At 47.8% G+C, this 15146-nt stretch overlaps 1 protein-coding gene across 1 annotated transcript in view; it reads right to left on the bottom strand.

Annotated features, from left to right (window-relative positions):
• Window positions 1–7403: 7403 nt before the first annotated feature.
• pnpla7b (patatin-like phospholipase domain containing 7b) overlaps window positions 7404–15146 on the bottom strand; it is a 320770-nt gene continuing 313027 nt past the window's right edge. Inside the window, exon 32 of the mRNA XM_085965146.1 lies at window positions 7404–13007. Within this exon, the coding sequence (XP_085821272.1) occupies window positions 12945–13007 (63 nt within the window). The 3' untranslated portion in view covers window positions 7404–12944. The remainder of the gene's footprint in view (window positions 13008–15146) is intronic.

Here is a 15146-nt window from a genome sequence, read left to right on the forward strand (position 1 = left end):
GAGGTGGGACAGCTACATTTTGCACAGAGGCTGGTGGCTATGTGGAGCGGACTGGCCAGAGAGTAGAGATGGATAGTGTCAGCAAATTCAAGAGCAGAGGTATTCGGCAGAGACAGCAACCGGGGGATGTGAGCGACAGGGTGGCGTGTGGTCTTATTTGAACTTTGGGACGAGTCAGATCGGCTCTCGCTGATCTCCTGTACATTCCTACCTATCAAATTTCCCATCACTTCCCAAGAGTCATTAATCAACATGGAAAATATGGACAATACCCAAGGGCATTCCTCATGGAACTTTGGAGCTGGTGAACTACATTTACAGGATCTTCAGTTACAAGCCAGCAAGACTCATTTAAATAGCTCGATGAGGCCAAACATGGGCCCTTCAGCCTGATGCCTCACACATGGGCCCAGAATTTGCTGGAATGGGCCATCCTGCCCCGTTAGGTCGATTTTTTTCCCTCATCCTTTACAGAATCACAGAAACCCCACAGTGCAGATAGAGGCCATTTCGGCCCATGGAGCCTGCACCGACACATATCCCACCCGATCCCTGTAACCCTTACACCAACACACATCCCACCCGATCCCCGTAACCCCACGTATTTAATCCCCCCTAACACTAAGGGTCAATTTATCATAGCCAATCATCCTAACCCGCACATCTTTGGACTGTGGGAGGAAACCGGAGCACCCGGAGGAAACCCACGCAAACACGGGGAGAATGAACCCGGGTCCCTGGCGCTGTGAGGCAACAGTGCTAACCACTATGCCACCGTGCTCGAAAAAGTTTTGCACCGTAGATTGCTGGAAGCGCAAGCTGATAACGGCGCAATGAGGCAACGGGGCATCGGGGACCCCGGTGAACGACAGGACCAACAGTCTATCTCCCGAACCACTGAGATTTAAGGATAGAGAATCAGAGGAAGGATGGAGAAAGAAATAGGGTGAATTAGAGTCAAATCAGGTAGAGAGAGAAAGAGAAGGAAAGAAAGATTGGATTAAAAGACAAAAAAAGAGACAAAGGAAAAGATAAAAAAATTAACATTTTTAGTTTTAAAAATCTCTAAGAATAATGCAGGAATGAAACTCCAGAGTTTCAATTCTTCCCTTTCTGGGCCAGAGAGATTGATGAGCATTGCAGGGACATTAGTCCCGTCACTGAAAGGGTACAAGCAATGTTAGATACCAGCCTTCACCTTCTGCGGCCAGTTTAATTTGTTTTAACAGCGCAAATGCAGGCGTTTCTTGAAACTCACGGGGAGGTTGAGGGTGAGGAGCGGCGCAAATCATCCAGCAATTTGCGGCGGTTTGCAACTCACGCCCGTATCTCTTCCCCGCCACAAGTTGTGGGACGGTTTACACATTAATCATGGCCGGTGCCGTTAAATTCGCCGTTATTTTGCCAGCAAGTTCTGCGCCAATCACAACAATGTGCTGTTTGAGGAATATCGGGACGGATTCTGCCCTGGGTACATTGTTGCTCCTGGGGGTGGTCGTGGCAGCTCTGGGACGGTCTTGGGACAAATGATCCAAAGGTGGGACGGGACACACAGGCTGCAAAACGATGGTGAATAAGCAGCGAGGGGGCACCGACAGGGAGCACTGCGCCTCCTCGGCTCTGGCCCTTGGCGCTGTCTGGCTGAGGCTCTCACACACCATGTGTTTTCACTTGTCATTGGCTAGAAATGATTGGCAAACCTAATGAAGGATTCACTTTCCTCTGATGGCCTTCCCGAGATGATGCAGAGCTGCGAGAGACAATTTGTTTAATGGAAAACTGGAGCTGAGTGGAATTAACGGGCAGAGTCACTGACTGTGTCAAAATGTATTTGGTGTAGAGAGGCTGGCTGGCTGGGGCAAGACTATGGGCTATCAGAGGCATTCAAACGATGTGTATTAACCCTCTCTCTTTAAGTGTCTGTCCACTGGTAAAAAAAAAGACTTGCATTTATAGAGCGTCATTCACGACCACCAGACGTCTCAAAGCACTTTACAGCCAATGAAGTACTTTTTGGAGTGTAGTCACTGTTGTAATGTGGGAAACGCGGCAGCCAATTTGCACACAGCAAGCTCCCACAAACAGCAATGTGATAATGACTTCTAATAATCTGTTTTTGTTATGTTGGTTGAGGGATAAATATTGGCCAGGACACCAGGGATACCTCCCCTGGTCTTCTTTGAATAGTGCCATGGGATCTTTTACGCCCACCTGAAATCTCAGACGGGGCCTCGGTTTAACATCTCATCCAAAAGACGGCACTTCCGACAGTGCAGCGCTCCCTCAGCATTGCACCGGAGTGTCAGCCCAGCTTTATGTGCTCAAGTCGTCAGTGCTATGAATTGAGGACTCATATTCCCCTAGAATTATACCAGGACTAAACAGTTACCACAACTCATAGAATCTTACAGCACAGGAGAAGGCCATTCAGCCCATCGTGCCTGTATTAGAGTGAAATGGCAATTCACCAATTAATCAGTTGGGGCAGTGTAAGGTCATGGGGAGCGGGGTTCACCATCCTTGTCTTAGTTACACCATTGGTGGCAGCACGGAGCTCTGCGGGGGAGCCCTGACTGGCAACTCAGCCCCTCCACGGACTTCTCACTGCCACTTAAAATGATCTGCCCTCACCCTCTCAGCTGGGAATAACGGGGAAGGGGAGGGGATTATTGAGAAGGTAAACTGCAGCTGAACATAACACACATCTCCATTCCTGATGAAGCTGTAAATATACCCCAGGTTCTTCACACAAAATTTTGCAGCATTCTGCCAGGGTTCTCCTTTTCACCATGCAAGGTGGCTTTAGCAGTTTTCATGTGAGATCCATTACTTGGGTTTGGTGTCAATGACCACTGTCACAAGAGTGCACCCCCTGCTCATATCTAGGCAGATGTAGCAAGATCCCAGGACTGAACAGAGAACATAGGCACTGAAATATATCAGGTGCCACTGCATGATTCTCCTCCTCTTGAACAGGTGGATTGAACACACTCTCTATCAGACTGAGACTCCGCTTACAAACCAACAGATTATTTAACATTAAACAGGTAAATGAACAGCACTCATTCGAAAAGTATATTGACAAGTAATTCAAACCTTCACTATTCTTGAAATGCGGTTATCAAAATAAAACTAATTCTTGAGATACAGAATCTTGTGGTGAAGTAGTACAGGGAGCGACTGATCCCGCTCAGTCTCCGAGCTGACCTCAGGCCGAGCGGAGCTCCTTCCGCAAGTCCTCAGTCGGGAAGCTCCTGGCCACAGAGCTGTGGGTCAAAGGGATTGCAAAGAACCTCTGCTCCTAACTCTGTCTGCGGCCTGAGACACCTTCACCCCAAACACAGCTGTCAATCAATCAAAATCACTGACCCAGGCTGTCAATCACCTAGGATTGATAGAATGGCTTGATTCATTGTTGTGTGCCCAATATTTTCAATGGCCTTCGAGATGCATCGCCATCCAGGTACAATGTGATCAAACTATTCACTCAGACCTCACTGTACTCGGGCTCTTGCATTGTTCCACGGAAGCTCAGCGTAAACTCGAGGAACAGCACCTCATCTTCCAATTAGGCACTTTACAGCCTTCCGGGCCCAATATCGAGTTCAACAATTTCAGACCATAACCTCGGCCCCCATTACATTTTTACCTATTTTTTTATCCCCACCTTTGTTTTGACCCTTTTCCCCCCCCCCCTTTTTTTCTCTCTCCCACATGGCAGCTGTCTCCCATTCTGCCAGCACATTTCACACCTAATCTAGAGCCGTCTTTTGTCTCCACTAGTCCTATCACCATCTCGTCTCGTTTTGAATACCTCTTAATGTCTCTTCACTTCTCTTTTGTTCTCTCCCAGCCTGGCCTTTCAATCTATTTCATTTCCTGTGCTTTTCCAGTCTTGACAAAGAGTTTGACTCGGAACGTTGACTATTTTCTCTCCATGGATGTTGCCTGGCCTGCTGAGTTTTTCCAGCATTTTCTGTTATTATGCATATCAAGCAGCTCCGGAACTACGCAAGTCTCTGCTTTGCCTTGAGGTGCAATTTTTATTCAAACTGTACTGTGCATTCCATAAACAGATAGCAGTCTCAATACTGTGCATGTACTGTGGCCAGTTATAATGAATCCAATAAAGAATCAAACAAAGACAAAATGCTTTGTTTTGTCACAGTGATCAATTGGCATCACTTGGCACTTTAATCAACCCCCAAAATATAAAGTACACATGACATCATTCTGCTTCCATTCCGACCTAGATGGATTCAGCTACTCCATGTCTCATTTCCACTTGTCCCTTACCTTTACATGGTCCCCACACGGATTCTTTGCTCCCCTTTCTAGACCACATACCTGCAACCCTCACAATGGACTTTTCATGGCCATCTAGTGCAAACCCACACAGACTCCCTCAACTATCTGGATTGTGGTCTTTCCTTTCAGCTCCCTGCAACGCCCTATCTATTCTAGAAACTGGCAGAGAGCATTGTCAATATTGTAAGTTAAACCGTATTCACAGTTGTCCTCTATATGTCTGATTGCCCCACTGATGTTACGGTTCTCGAAAGGCACAAACCCTCATTGACAAGCTGACAACTTTTCATCTCGGGGAGCCTTGGCCTGAGGTCCAGTACTGTGCCCAACAGCTGAGCTGGGAACTGCGAAACACACCAAGGCTGTTACTGGAGGCACTGTGAAATCTCTATCTTCCCCTATTGTCTGCAGCCACCTCCAGGAATCAAACTGGCCAATGGACTTCCACCAGCCAGGAGCCGAGTGATCTTCTCAGAAAGGCATCACAGCCACCCAGCAGGACTAAATGATGAATGAAGCCTCGCCTGTACATGGCAGGCAGATTTAAGTGACAGTTCCTGCACTGCACCATGTCAGTGGGGAGAGCAGATTGCAAATCCCACCAGATTCATCCATTCATTTATCATGTGGAGAACTTACAAACTCCAACACTCTGCCAGTTTCACACCTTATTTGCATCTGTATTTGCTTAAAAGCTGTTCATCTCTAACATCTTCCAGTTCTGACGAAAGGTCATCGACCTGAAACGTTAACGATTTCTCTCCCCACAGATGCTGCATGACCTGCTGAGCATTTTCTGTTTTTACTTCAGATTTCCGGCATCTGCAGTATTTTGCTTTTGTCTGAAAGGGGTTCATGTTTTGGCTCAAGCCCATCGTCAGAACTGGGCGTGTCAGGCTGGATAATTCCCTTTCTAGATATGCGTGCCAACTCTCATGAAGCCCTTTGCATTACCGAGGCTATCACTGACCACTTCAGAGTCTCTCTTAACACCCACATCCCCTGCCTTAACCAAATTCTATTACATTATTATCTATCTACCCTTTGTAAAAAGAAACTACTCTCCCTCATTCATTCATTCCCAAACTAATTCATTCCCAAACTCCCAAGTACCTCTGCTGCCGCTGCCCTGCTCCACTACTCCCTTGCTTCTGCCTACCATGCCCTCATTCCCATCAAATCACCCATCATCTCTCAACCCTTCTGTTCCTTCCAGTACAGTCCTCATCTTTGCTCCTTTCAGTCTACTCTTGAGCACACCTGGTGTGCAATCGTTTGAGTCATTCTTGGCCATTTTTAATGCCAATATGTTAAGAGCTACCACGTCTCCCTGTCTTCCTAGCCACATTGTCCTAATACTCTAGGATTCTCCTGATAAACTGCCTCCTCAAAAACCTTTTGCCCAACCCTCCCTGTTTGAGTCCCTGCAGTCCGGCTTTCGACTGCACATACCACCGAGACTGTTTTGGACAGTCATTCTCTGCAGTTTCAGTGCATTATCCCTTTAACCTCTCTGCCGGGTTTGACACAGCCAATCACCCCATACTCCTCCATCACCTCTCCTCCCTTGTCCAGTTCTACTGGTCACAGTGCAGCCAGTGTATCTCCAGCAATGGCTTCCCCCCCCCCCCCCACCCCCCACCACCACACCAGTTCCTTAGACCCCTCTTTCTCATCTACATACTGCCCCTCGATGATATCTTCCACAGCCACGGGGTCAGATTCCACATGGATGCTGATGATATCCAGCTCTACCTTTCCCTCAGATAGGAGGGAGGGGAAAAGAGGGAAGGAAAGGGAAGAGGAGGGGGACAGCAGGAGAGGGCTAAAGGAGAGGAGCCTAAGGAATGGAGAAGGGGAAGGAAGATGGGACCAAAGCAGGAGAAAAGGGGCAGACAGGAGGACAAAGGCAGGACAATTAACTTAGCAGGGAGGGGGAACCCAGATCCATGCGGTGGGGAAAAGGCAGTGCTGCAGCCAATTCTTCCCCCAATCAGAAATTCCTATCAGTGGGGGATGAACTTCAGCTCCCTTCACCAAAGGGCCCTGACAATGCTCTTTGTGGGGAAGACTAAGGTTGGGAATAAACTTTATGAACTGGGTTAGGGGTTGTGATGGTTTCCCGTCTTCCCATAAAACCAGGATGCCAAATCTTTGCTCAGTTGAGGTGGGTGACGGGTGCTACAAGCCATCCGTCAATTCCAGGACGAGAAGTTCATTGGCGCTGTGCTCGAGACATCAAGCTCCTCTTAGCTGGTCAGGGAAATAAAGTCTGGGAATGGGCACTGGACCGGTGGCGAGTGAGTGGAGATTTAACGGTTAATGAGACATAACATTTCAAGGCTGGAAGGTTTCAAAGCATAATTATCAATGTCAAAGGGCAGAATCCTAAGGTGTGCATAGCAAAGTTGGGATTGTTAAGGTTGACAGTTCTGCCACTGAAAGCAAACGTGTGTTCAGGTGCACTCCAGTGCCTGGTATATGGAGGTCGGAAGCACTTCACTAAAGTTACTTTGCTAATTAGCAGCTGAACTATACCAGTTCAATCACTCGTACCTTGTGGGATGCCAGAGTAGCTGGATCTGTGACGCAAAAGGTGCAATGCCCTTGACATTGGAAATGCCCATCACAGCGCCACTTACAAGCATAACTGGTACTACAGATTACAATGGATCTGCCCGTAGAAAACTTTGCTGGAACAAATCTCCCACCTTTCAAACAATGATAACTGAATTTGTGCAGTAACAAGACAGCCTCAACGCTGCACGGACCCCAGGTCCGATATCCCTGTATGTGTAGCTCGAGTGTGGAGCTACTGTTACCCAATTCCATCTCCTCTCTCAGGCGCTGAGTGACAGCCTGGTAACCTCCTGTTTTTATCTCTGATTTTTTTTTTTAATGTAAGAAATCACACAACACCAGGTTATAGTCCAACAGTTTTATTTGAAATCACAAGCTTTCGGAGCGCTGCTCCTTCTTCTGTTGGACTATAACCTGGTGTTGTGCGATTTCTTACATTTGTCCACCCCAGTCCAACACCGGCATCTCCACACCATGGCTACTATTTTTAAAAAAGTGACTTTCGGACAAGGAACAACGAAGAAGTCGTCTTTAATGGATATATAAGGCACATGGGCACAGTATAAAGTGGACACTGAAAATAATTCACGTTAGTTATATACAGATTCCATACAAGCAATAACTTTCATGTAAACTTTCCTTTCTATAATAAAAGCAGCCTATTCACCGCGCCAATAACCGCGGCTTGTGGTAATGTTTCTGTCCTACACAAGCCCGACTGTATTTCTGTTCCGTTTTTAAAGGCTGCTTTAACAATCTGTGCAGCAAAATCCAACAAACACATCCAGAGTCCTAAGGTGGCAATGGTCAGGCGTAATTCTCTTTCATATTCAATGTTATTTTTTCCATTTCTTTTTCTCTCCTGAAAGGACTTTTGAAGTGCAGTCACTGCTGTTTTGTAGGCAAACCTGGCAGCCAATATGCACACAAGAACCCGCAAACAGCAATGAGATAAATGACCGGTTAATGTTTTTGTGATATTGGTTGAGGGAGGAATGTTGATCAGGACCCCGGGAGAGCTCCAATGCTCTTCGTATAATGCCATGGGATCTTTTAAGTCCAACTGAACAGGCAGATGGAACTCAGCTGAAAGACAGCACCTTCAATAATGTCACATTCCCTCATTACAGCATTGAACTGTCAGATTAGAGTCCCTGACCCTCTGACTCAGAGATGAAAGTGCTACCGCTGAGCGAAGCTGGCACTGACTGTAACTAGGGTACAGTTCTTGCAGCCTCTGTCAGCCTTCTAATACCTTTCCCAAGTGGTAGTTCTTCATGCGTGAGCTTAGACAATGAGTGGTGATTCGCTCTGATGGCATCAGAACTGACCCCAATTTTGTCTCCAACCCCCTCCCTCCCCCCCACACACACACGATGTACTTCCAGTAAGTCTGGCTGACTTTCAATTCATCCTTCCATAGTCAGGGGACACGGAGGGCAATGATAGCACCCCCAGTGGGTCCCAGCCAATGATGCACAGCCAGGGATGGGAATCTACAACCTTCCTGATCGGTACCGTCCATTAGCACACCACACTGTATATTTACATAGTGTCCTTTCTTCAGCAGGTCAATAGATCTAGTGACCAAATGCTGGGCTCCCAAGCAATAGGGCCCGGTGCCCTTCGCAGGAGAAGCTGGTCTTCGCACTCTCGGATACTACTGGTGCTGCTCCTTGGTGAACCCACCGGGAGCTGCACTGGAGTGGCACGGTGAGGGGCCTCCTACCCCCAAAACAGGGCAGAGTTACTACAGGAGAAGCTTCGATGTGAACAACAGGCACACAAAGGTTCCAACACACTGCCCATCCACTAATACCACAGGGCTTATCAACGGAACGCTTAAGAAAATACAAGAAATGTTGGGTCTTAAGACAACAAACGTTCTTGGTGCTTCGCGGGCTAACATTCCATAGTTACACAGTTAACACACAACATTCACCCCTTTCCATTCAAACTCAAGCAGTGATTACAAGTAAGATCGCACCCCCCCATTTCAACACATGGATTCCGGGGGACGCAGGGTTTATACAAGGTACATTTTAAATTACATTAAAAGAGCTGAGAGGGGCTGGACATTAACTGGTGTTTTCCCCTCACCGCCCCCCCACCCCAATTTCCCCACCTCACGCCCCCTTCTCCCAATAAACGGAGCAGGTGGTCCCCGTTCACCCTGGCAGCTTCTCTGCAGCACTGGCCCGTTTGCTTTGTGTCAAAAGGCTTGGACATTCAAAGCTCAGCTCGCTGCACTGTGCCAGCAAGGTGACAGTAATCCGAGAGAATCAGACGTCCCCTTCCTCAGCAAGAGAACTGGGCTGAGCTTGCGCAGTCAATCACTGGTGCACTCGAGCGCTGGGAGTTAGGCCACAGACCTCCAGTGCAGCTCATTAAAGGCACCACACCGACAGACTGTCAGCTCACAAACAGGGCCACACCCCAGACAGGATGCGGCCTGCTAACGGTATTGTTATGGGGTGTAAGATCAGGGCAGCTGCATCTGCAACCCACCCTCATTGTTTTAAATTACAAGGGCCTCTGGTCCACTGTTAACATGCTCCCCACACCTAATGTGAATTGATATCAACCCCCACACCACATTTTACTTCATCAAAAGAGCAAAACATTTCACGGATATTAATTATAAGAAAATGGTGCTGTACGCTGTTTAAACGCTTTATTTTTCACCATCTCTGGTGGCGTGTTCCGGCTGGAGCGGTGCAATTTTGTGGCCAGCCTCAAATGGGAGGGGAATTAATTCTTTCATCATCAAGGCACGAGACACCAGTTAATGATCACCAACCTCTCAACTCTGCACAAGCTAAGTTTCAATAATATTAAATATTGCATTGATTATTGCAACAAAAAAAAAACAATTCCTTCAGTCAGCTACAGGAATGGACACACATTCACTGAGACCATGCTTCATATCTCCCGTCTTTTTGGCTATTAGGCTTTTTGTGTGTGTGTTATTCACTCCTATTAAGCTTTAAACTTGCTTCAGGGGCTCCGATTAAGTGACGGAGCGGTGTGATTTGTGGAGCATGACTTCCCCCTCTCGTTGTCCTGTGATGGAATGCTGCACTGCCAGGAGACGCTATTAAAGGCTGACGTGTTCCTTTTAGTGTTTCTATCCAACAGTTTAAAGAAAGCCACTAAAAAAAACACACACACAAGTGGAATCATTGTTAAGACTCCCTAAGTCTTCATCATATTCAACAGGCTCCTGTGACAGAAGGTGAACAGTTATCTCTGTGTGATAGCTGCACAGGACGCACTCATTCCCACCACACAATAAATCTTCAGGTGCTTGAAAGTAAACATATCCTTCATACGCCGGGCTGGCCAGTCCTGCAGACAACACATCCACAGACTCATCTCCAGCTTTAAAAGGAGCCAAAGTGGGCCCCCGGGAAAGCTGCAATGGGAAGCATTAGGGTTTGTGTACAGGTGGCATCACTGGCAAGTAGTGTAGCGAAGGAGCACCCCCCTCCCCCAACACACTGTGGTCCTTAGGATTGGCCGTGTCATTAACTGGGGGTTCCGAAGGGAGGGGAACAAAAGGAAAAGGAGCCGTGGGCCGCTCGTGCCGATGCCCAGGCTGAGGGCAGCCTTGGCCCAGGCCTGGGAGATTACCAGTTGGGTGGGAGATAGTGGCCGGGTTTTTCCTACATCGGCACTCGCTAGCCCATGATTTTCCTGACCATTAAAATGAATGTGTGGAATTACAGGTTGGGTGCGCGTACACACCAGGGGGGATTGGAAGACCAGAGATCGAGTTGAATTAGTTCTTTCTGTATATATACATATATATGTATATATACTGGCTGTGCTACGAGGCAGATTCCCATCTCTTTCTATATACTGATATGCTGCAGAATGGTCAGGCTATTTTGCAGTAATCACTTGCTGAATGATTACTGGGCAGCTGTTGATCCCGCCGTGGGACACTGGCAGATAAGGAGAGGACCCAGGGGACACAAGGCGTTGGGGCAGAGTTGATGCTACCTTTCAGTCGGAACATTTTGCCCACGTTATTCAGTCAATTGATCCGAACTCCGGTCTGGCTTGAGTGGCACAAAGAAAACACGGGACAGACGGCGGGGAAGCCAAGCCGCCTGCACTGGAACTTGAACCCCGTGGAGATTGGCACAATTCAAATGCCAGTGAAATGCACCCAATATACATCAGTAGTGTGGTCATTACACTGGGGCGATGACCCAGCACTCTGCTTTGTCCATCTTTTCACCCAAGGCTCCATACAACACTAGAACCGACTCCTCCAAGGAACCCGATCTGCTTAGAGTGGAAACACTGCATCCAACCACAAGGCACAAAGGCAACGAGTCAAACTCGAACTGCTTTCAGCCCATCTGCAACCCTTCAATTTGCTGGGAGAGGGAAGAGGAGAAGGGAAGCGTTTATCTTGGTGCTTCACTCATCACTATTCTCACTCTATTTAATCTGGGGATTCAGCGGGGGTGAAGGATGTTAGACAGAGGAGCAGGAATGATTTCTGAACGTTACAGGATGTGGGCTGCTATAGATTTCACCCGTTAGCTGGGGAGCGTGTTTGCTGGTGTTTAAATTGTGCCACATGGTGGGGGGGGGGGGGGGGGTTGGAGGTCGCTTCCGATCAGACTCTGCCCATTTCTCAAACTGAGCCGCATCGAGTTAGGGGATTGGGGGGGGGGGGGGTGTGGGGGGGGGGGGGGGGAAGGAGACATCAGAGCGGAGAGGTACAGAAGGTCGTGCGCCCTCCCCTCAACCGCAGAAGCAATGCTTCTGGAAGTGGCACCGTCAGCCTATGTGGGTGCGGACAATCCCTTGCAGCGGCACGATACAGGCATTAGCGGAGTTTGGCATCCAATGGTCAGGCAATGGGGGCGAATTCTGCTGTGTGTCAGTTTCCATGGCAACAATCAATCACAGTGTCATGACAACAAGCTGAAATACCCAAACTGGGGACTGGAGATCATTGGGGGGTTTGGAAGGCAGGGGTTATGAACTGTGCCCTTTAACCAAAGATCCACTCTGACCCTAGCTGTCTCGCTGGCAGTAAACCAAGAAGGATGGTTGTACAGGTTTGATTCTCAGTACACTAGCGGGGGTGGGGGGCAGGCAGTTAAATGTGGCCATAGGATGGGTTTGAAGTGGACAGACTGGGTTCAGGGGGTGGGGGCTCAGAAATGATTCACTGAGAAATGAAAATCGACCCCAAAAAAAAATTGTTTTCCAAAGCTGCGTTTTCAGAAAGGCTGCGTGGGATGGAACAGGTCTACATATGCATGGCATTCTCCCACAGTCCGAGCAGAAGATGGGTGACTACTCCATATGGAGAAGGGACAATCCAAGGGGGAGTGAGTGAGGGGCTGCTGTCCTGCGCCTCCTACTGGCGACTTGAAGAGCAGCATTTGGCAGAGGCCCAGAGACAGGTCTCTCACCTCTCCCCCACTGTTCCTTCAGCAGCCGGAGTGCATTGTAAGGCAAATATATAAACTGCTGAACCTTGCATTTAAAAAACACATACCCACTTTGGCAGAAACGAGCTTAAGCGCTACATCATGACACTGAAAGGAGAACGATATATGGATTTAAAGTGCTAAATGAGTCTGTGTGACTCTCTTAAAATCTAACAAATCTATTGATGGGGGCCGGGGGGGGGGGGGGAGAATAAAATGAGGCGTTTTTAAAATGTCCTGAAATGACTCGGACATTGACACACTAAATGTCACCTAACTCTCGAGTCTGAAAAACTAATTTATGTACAATTTGATTTACAAAACTGGATCGAAGGCCTCAATTTCACACGCTCATCAATTGTTAATAATAAGGATGTGGCAGGTAATATTGCCATGACAACCCCGCCACAAACACTCTTCTCTCCCTTCCCTTCGCCCCCCGCCCCTCCCCCAGGCCCCCAACAAAATTTGCATAATAAAATGGGAGGACGCTGTCTGATTAGTATGAAGGACAGTGGGGCAAGGGACGACAGGATTCAAAACAAAAACCCATAGCCATGCCGGGCTGCGTCCAGGGACGGCTGGTGCTCCATTCCGTTAGGCTGCCGTGCTCTGAGCTCCAGAAGTGGATTTGCTCGCCCTGAATTCACTCTCTTCATCCTGCAACACATTAAAAAAAAAACAGACAGACACATTATGCTGAGAAACCCATCTGCTGAACCATAAGTGTGCCTTTGAGCAGTAGGCCTTACCATCAGTTAAGCCTAATTACCATGGCAACAATATAAAGGCTTTTATTTTGCAACGAACATCAAGATTAACAAGACAGCCCAGAAAGGAATTGCTGATGTTTTTATTCATCAGAGTGCAACCCTGAACTCAGATCAGTAATTTGATTGATACCTTGGCCTAGAAACTAGGACGCGCAATGCCTGTTTTATGGGCTCTAAATGGCCTCCTAAGCCTCCAATATGGCAGGCAGGAAGCGTACGCTTATTAGGAGCCAGAAGTGCACCGCTCGCCATACTGGTAAAGTCCCAAAAACTGGCGTGCCGTGCCCATGCCTGAAACAGGAGCTGGGTCCCTTATTTGCTTATGCAAAGGTCCTAACGCGTGTTTGAGGCTGGCCCACCCCCCCCTCCCCCACTGCAAGATTGGTTTACCCTGAAGCAGCCAGCGCCTGCATTCAGGAAAACCAGATTTACATGTGGCCTAACTGGCGATCCTTAAAGGTACCGCCGGTGAGGCCCCAACCAGCAAGGTAAGATTCAAAAATAGACTTACCCCAAACATGGAGCCGGGAGTAGCAGGAGTACCAAGAAAGGGGGCTGCTGCAGCCCCTCACCCGATCACTGCGCTCTCGATTGGCACCAATCCCACCCCCCCCGCTCGATTGTCACCGATCGCAGCGCCCTCCCACATGCCCAAAGGAATTTCTAGGGCTGTATGTTGTACAGCTATAAAATCTGTTTTCATTAAAATGCTGTTGGAGGTTATAATTCTCAGATGTGGATTACAAAACTGGAAACAGCAGACAACCCACTGCATTTCAGACCCTGCATGTGATATAACAACTGCAAATAATCCACTGCATCGCAGACTCCCTCCCTCTATGGAATAAATATGAATAACCCAAAGCACCTCGTGTGTGGGGTATTACAACTTTCACTTGCATAGTGCCTTTAAAATAGTGACCTGCCCCCACGGTGTTCCACAGCAGGACCGATCAGGCATGGAGCAGGAATATGCAGCAGGCCAGGGGAAGTGGTAAAAGGGGTGAGTTTTATTATGTCCGTGTATAATTGAGACACGGACAGCAGGAGTTGATTATAACAAGTCTTTACTGAATGGAGACAATCGGGAAACTGAAACTACAGAAGATTGCTAGCGCCTTTTATATAGGGGTGGTCACTGCCGGTACTGCAGTCTGAGACCAGTTATTCCCTTAAAGGTACATACACAACAATTCCTCCCCTTTTAGATAAACAGTACATAACATTCATTTAACAACTAAATGATAACTAATTACAATCACAATTATGGTTGCTAGATACATTGGTTGAGGTTAAGCAATTATAAGTTCAGTCTTTGAGGAGGCTTCCTGATTCTGTCTGGATAACGCCTCTTTGGGGTATCAGGTTCTTCTGGCAAGGTTGAGTCGGGATCAATGTCGTTGTTTGGTTCATCTGCTTCCAATATCACCGATTCTGCGGTAGCTGCAATTGGTACGTCGGTTTCATCGCCAGGTGTATCAGATCGTGGTGTGGAGTTGACGTTTTCCAGTGACTCTAGAATCTGGTCAGCATGGCGTCTTACAATGCTTTCTCCAACGTCCACGGTATACATGAGAGGTCCTTGCCGTGTACAAATCGTTCCTGGCTGCCATTTCTCTGTGCGGTAGTCCCGGGCCAAAACTGGTTGACCTATCTTAAAACTCCTGGTCGGCCTTTCATTCATATTCTGAAACTGCCTGTTCTCCACATCTCTTCAGACGTTTGGCTTAACCAAATCCAAGCGGCATCGTAGTCTTCGATTGAAGAACATCATGGCTGGAGTTTGGTTGGTAACCGCATGTGTCGCATTCCGGTAGGCAAACAAGAAGTTGTCCACCTTGTGTTGTAGGGGTATATCTTCATTACACATTGCCTTGATAGCCTTCTTGAATGTTTGAACAAACCTCTCGGCCAATCCATTAGTGGCTGGATGATATGGGGCAGATGTGTAATGCTTAACACCATTGTTCTTTAAGAACCTCCGGAACTCTTCAGACACAAACTGTGGTCCATTGTCAGAGCAAAT

The sequence above is a fragment of the Somniosus microcephalus genome, chromosome 23 (assembly GCF_052327205.1).
Source record: "Somniosus microcephalus isolate GS21.2 chromosome 23, FLI_Smic_1.0, whole genome shotgun sequence".
NCBI lineage: Eukaryota > Metazoa > Chordata > Chondrichthyes > Squaliformes > Somniosidae > Somniosus > Somniosus microcephalus.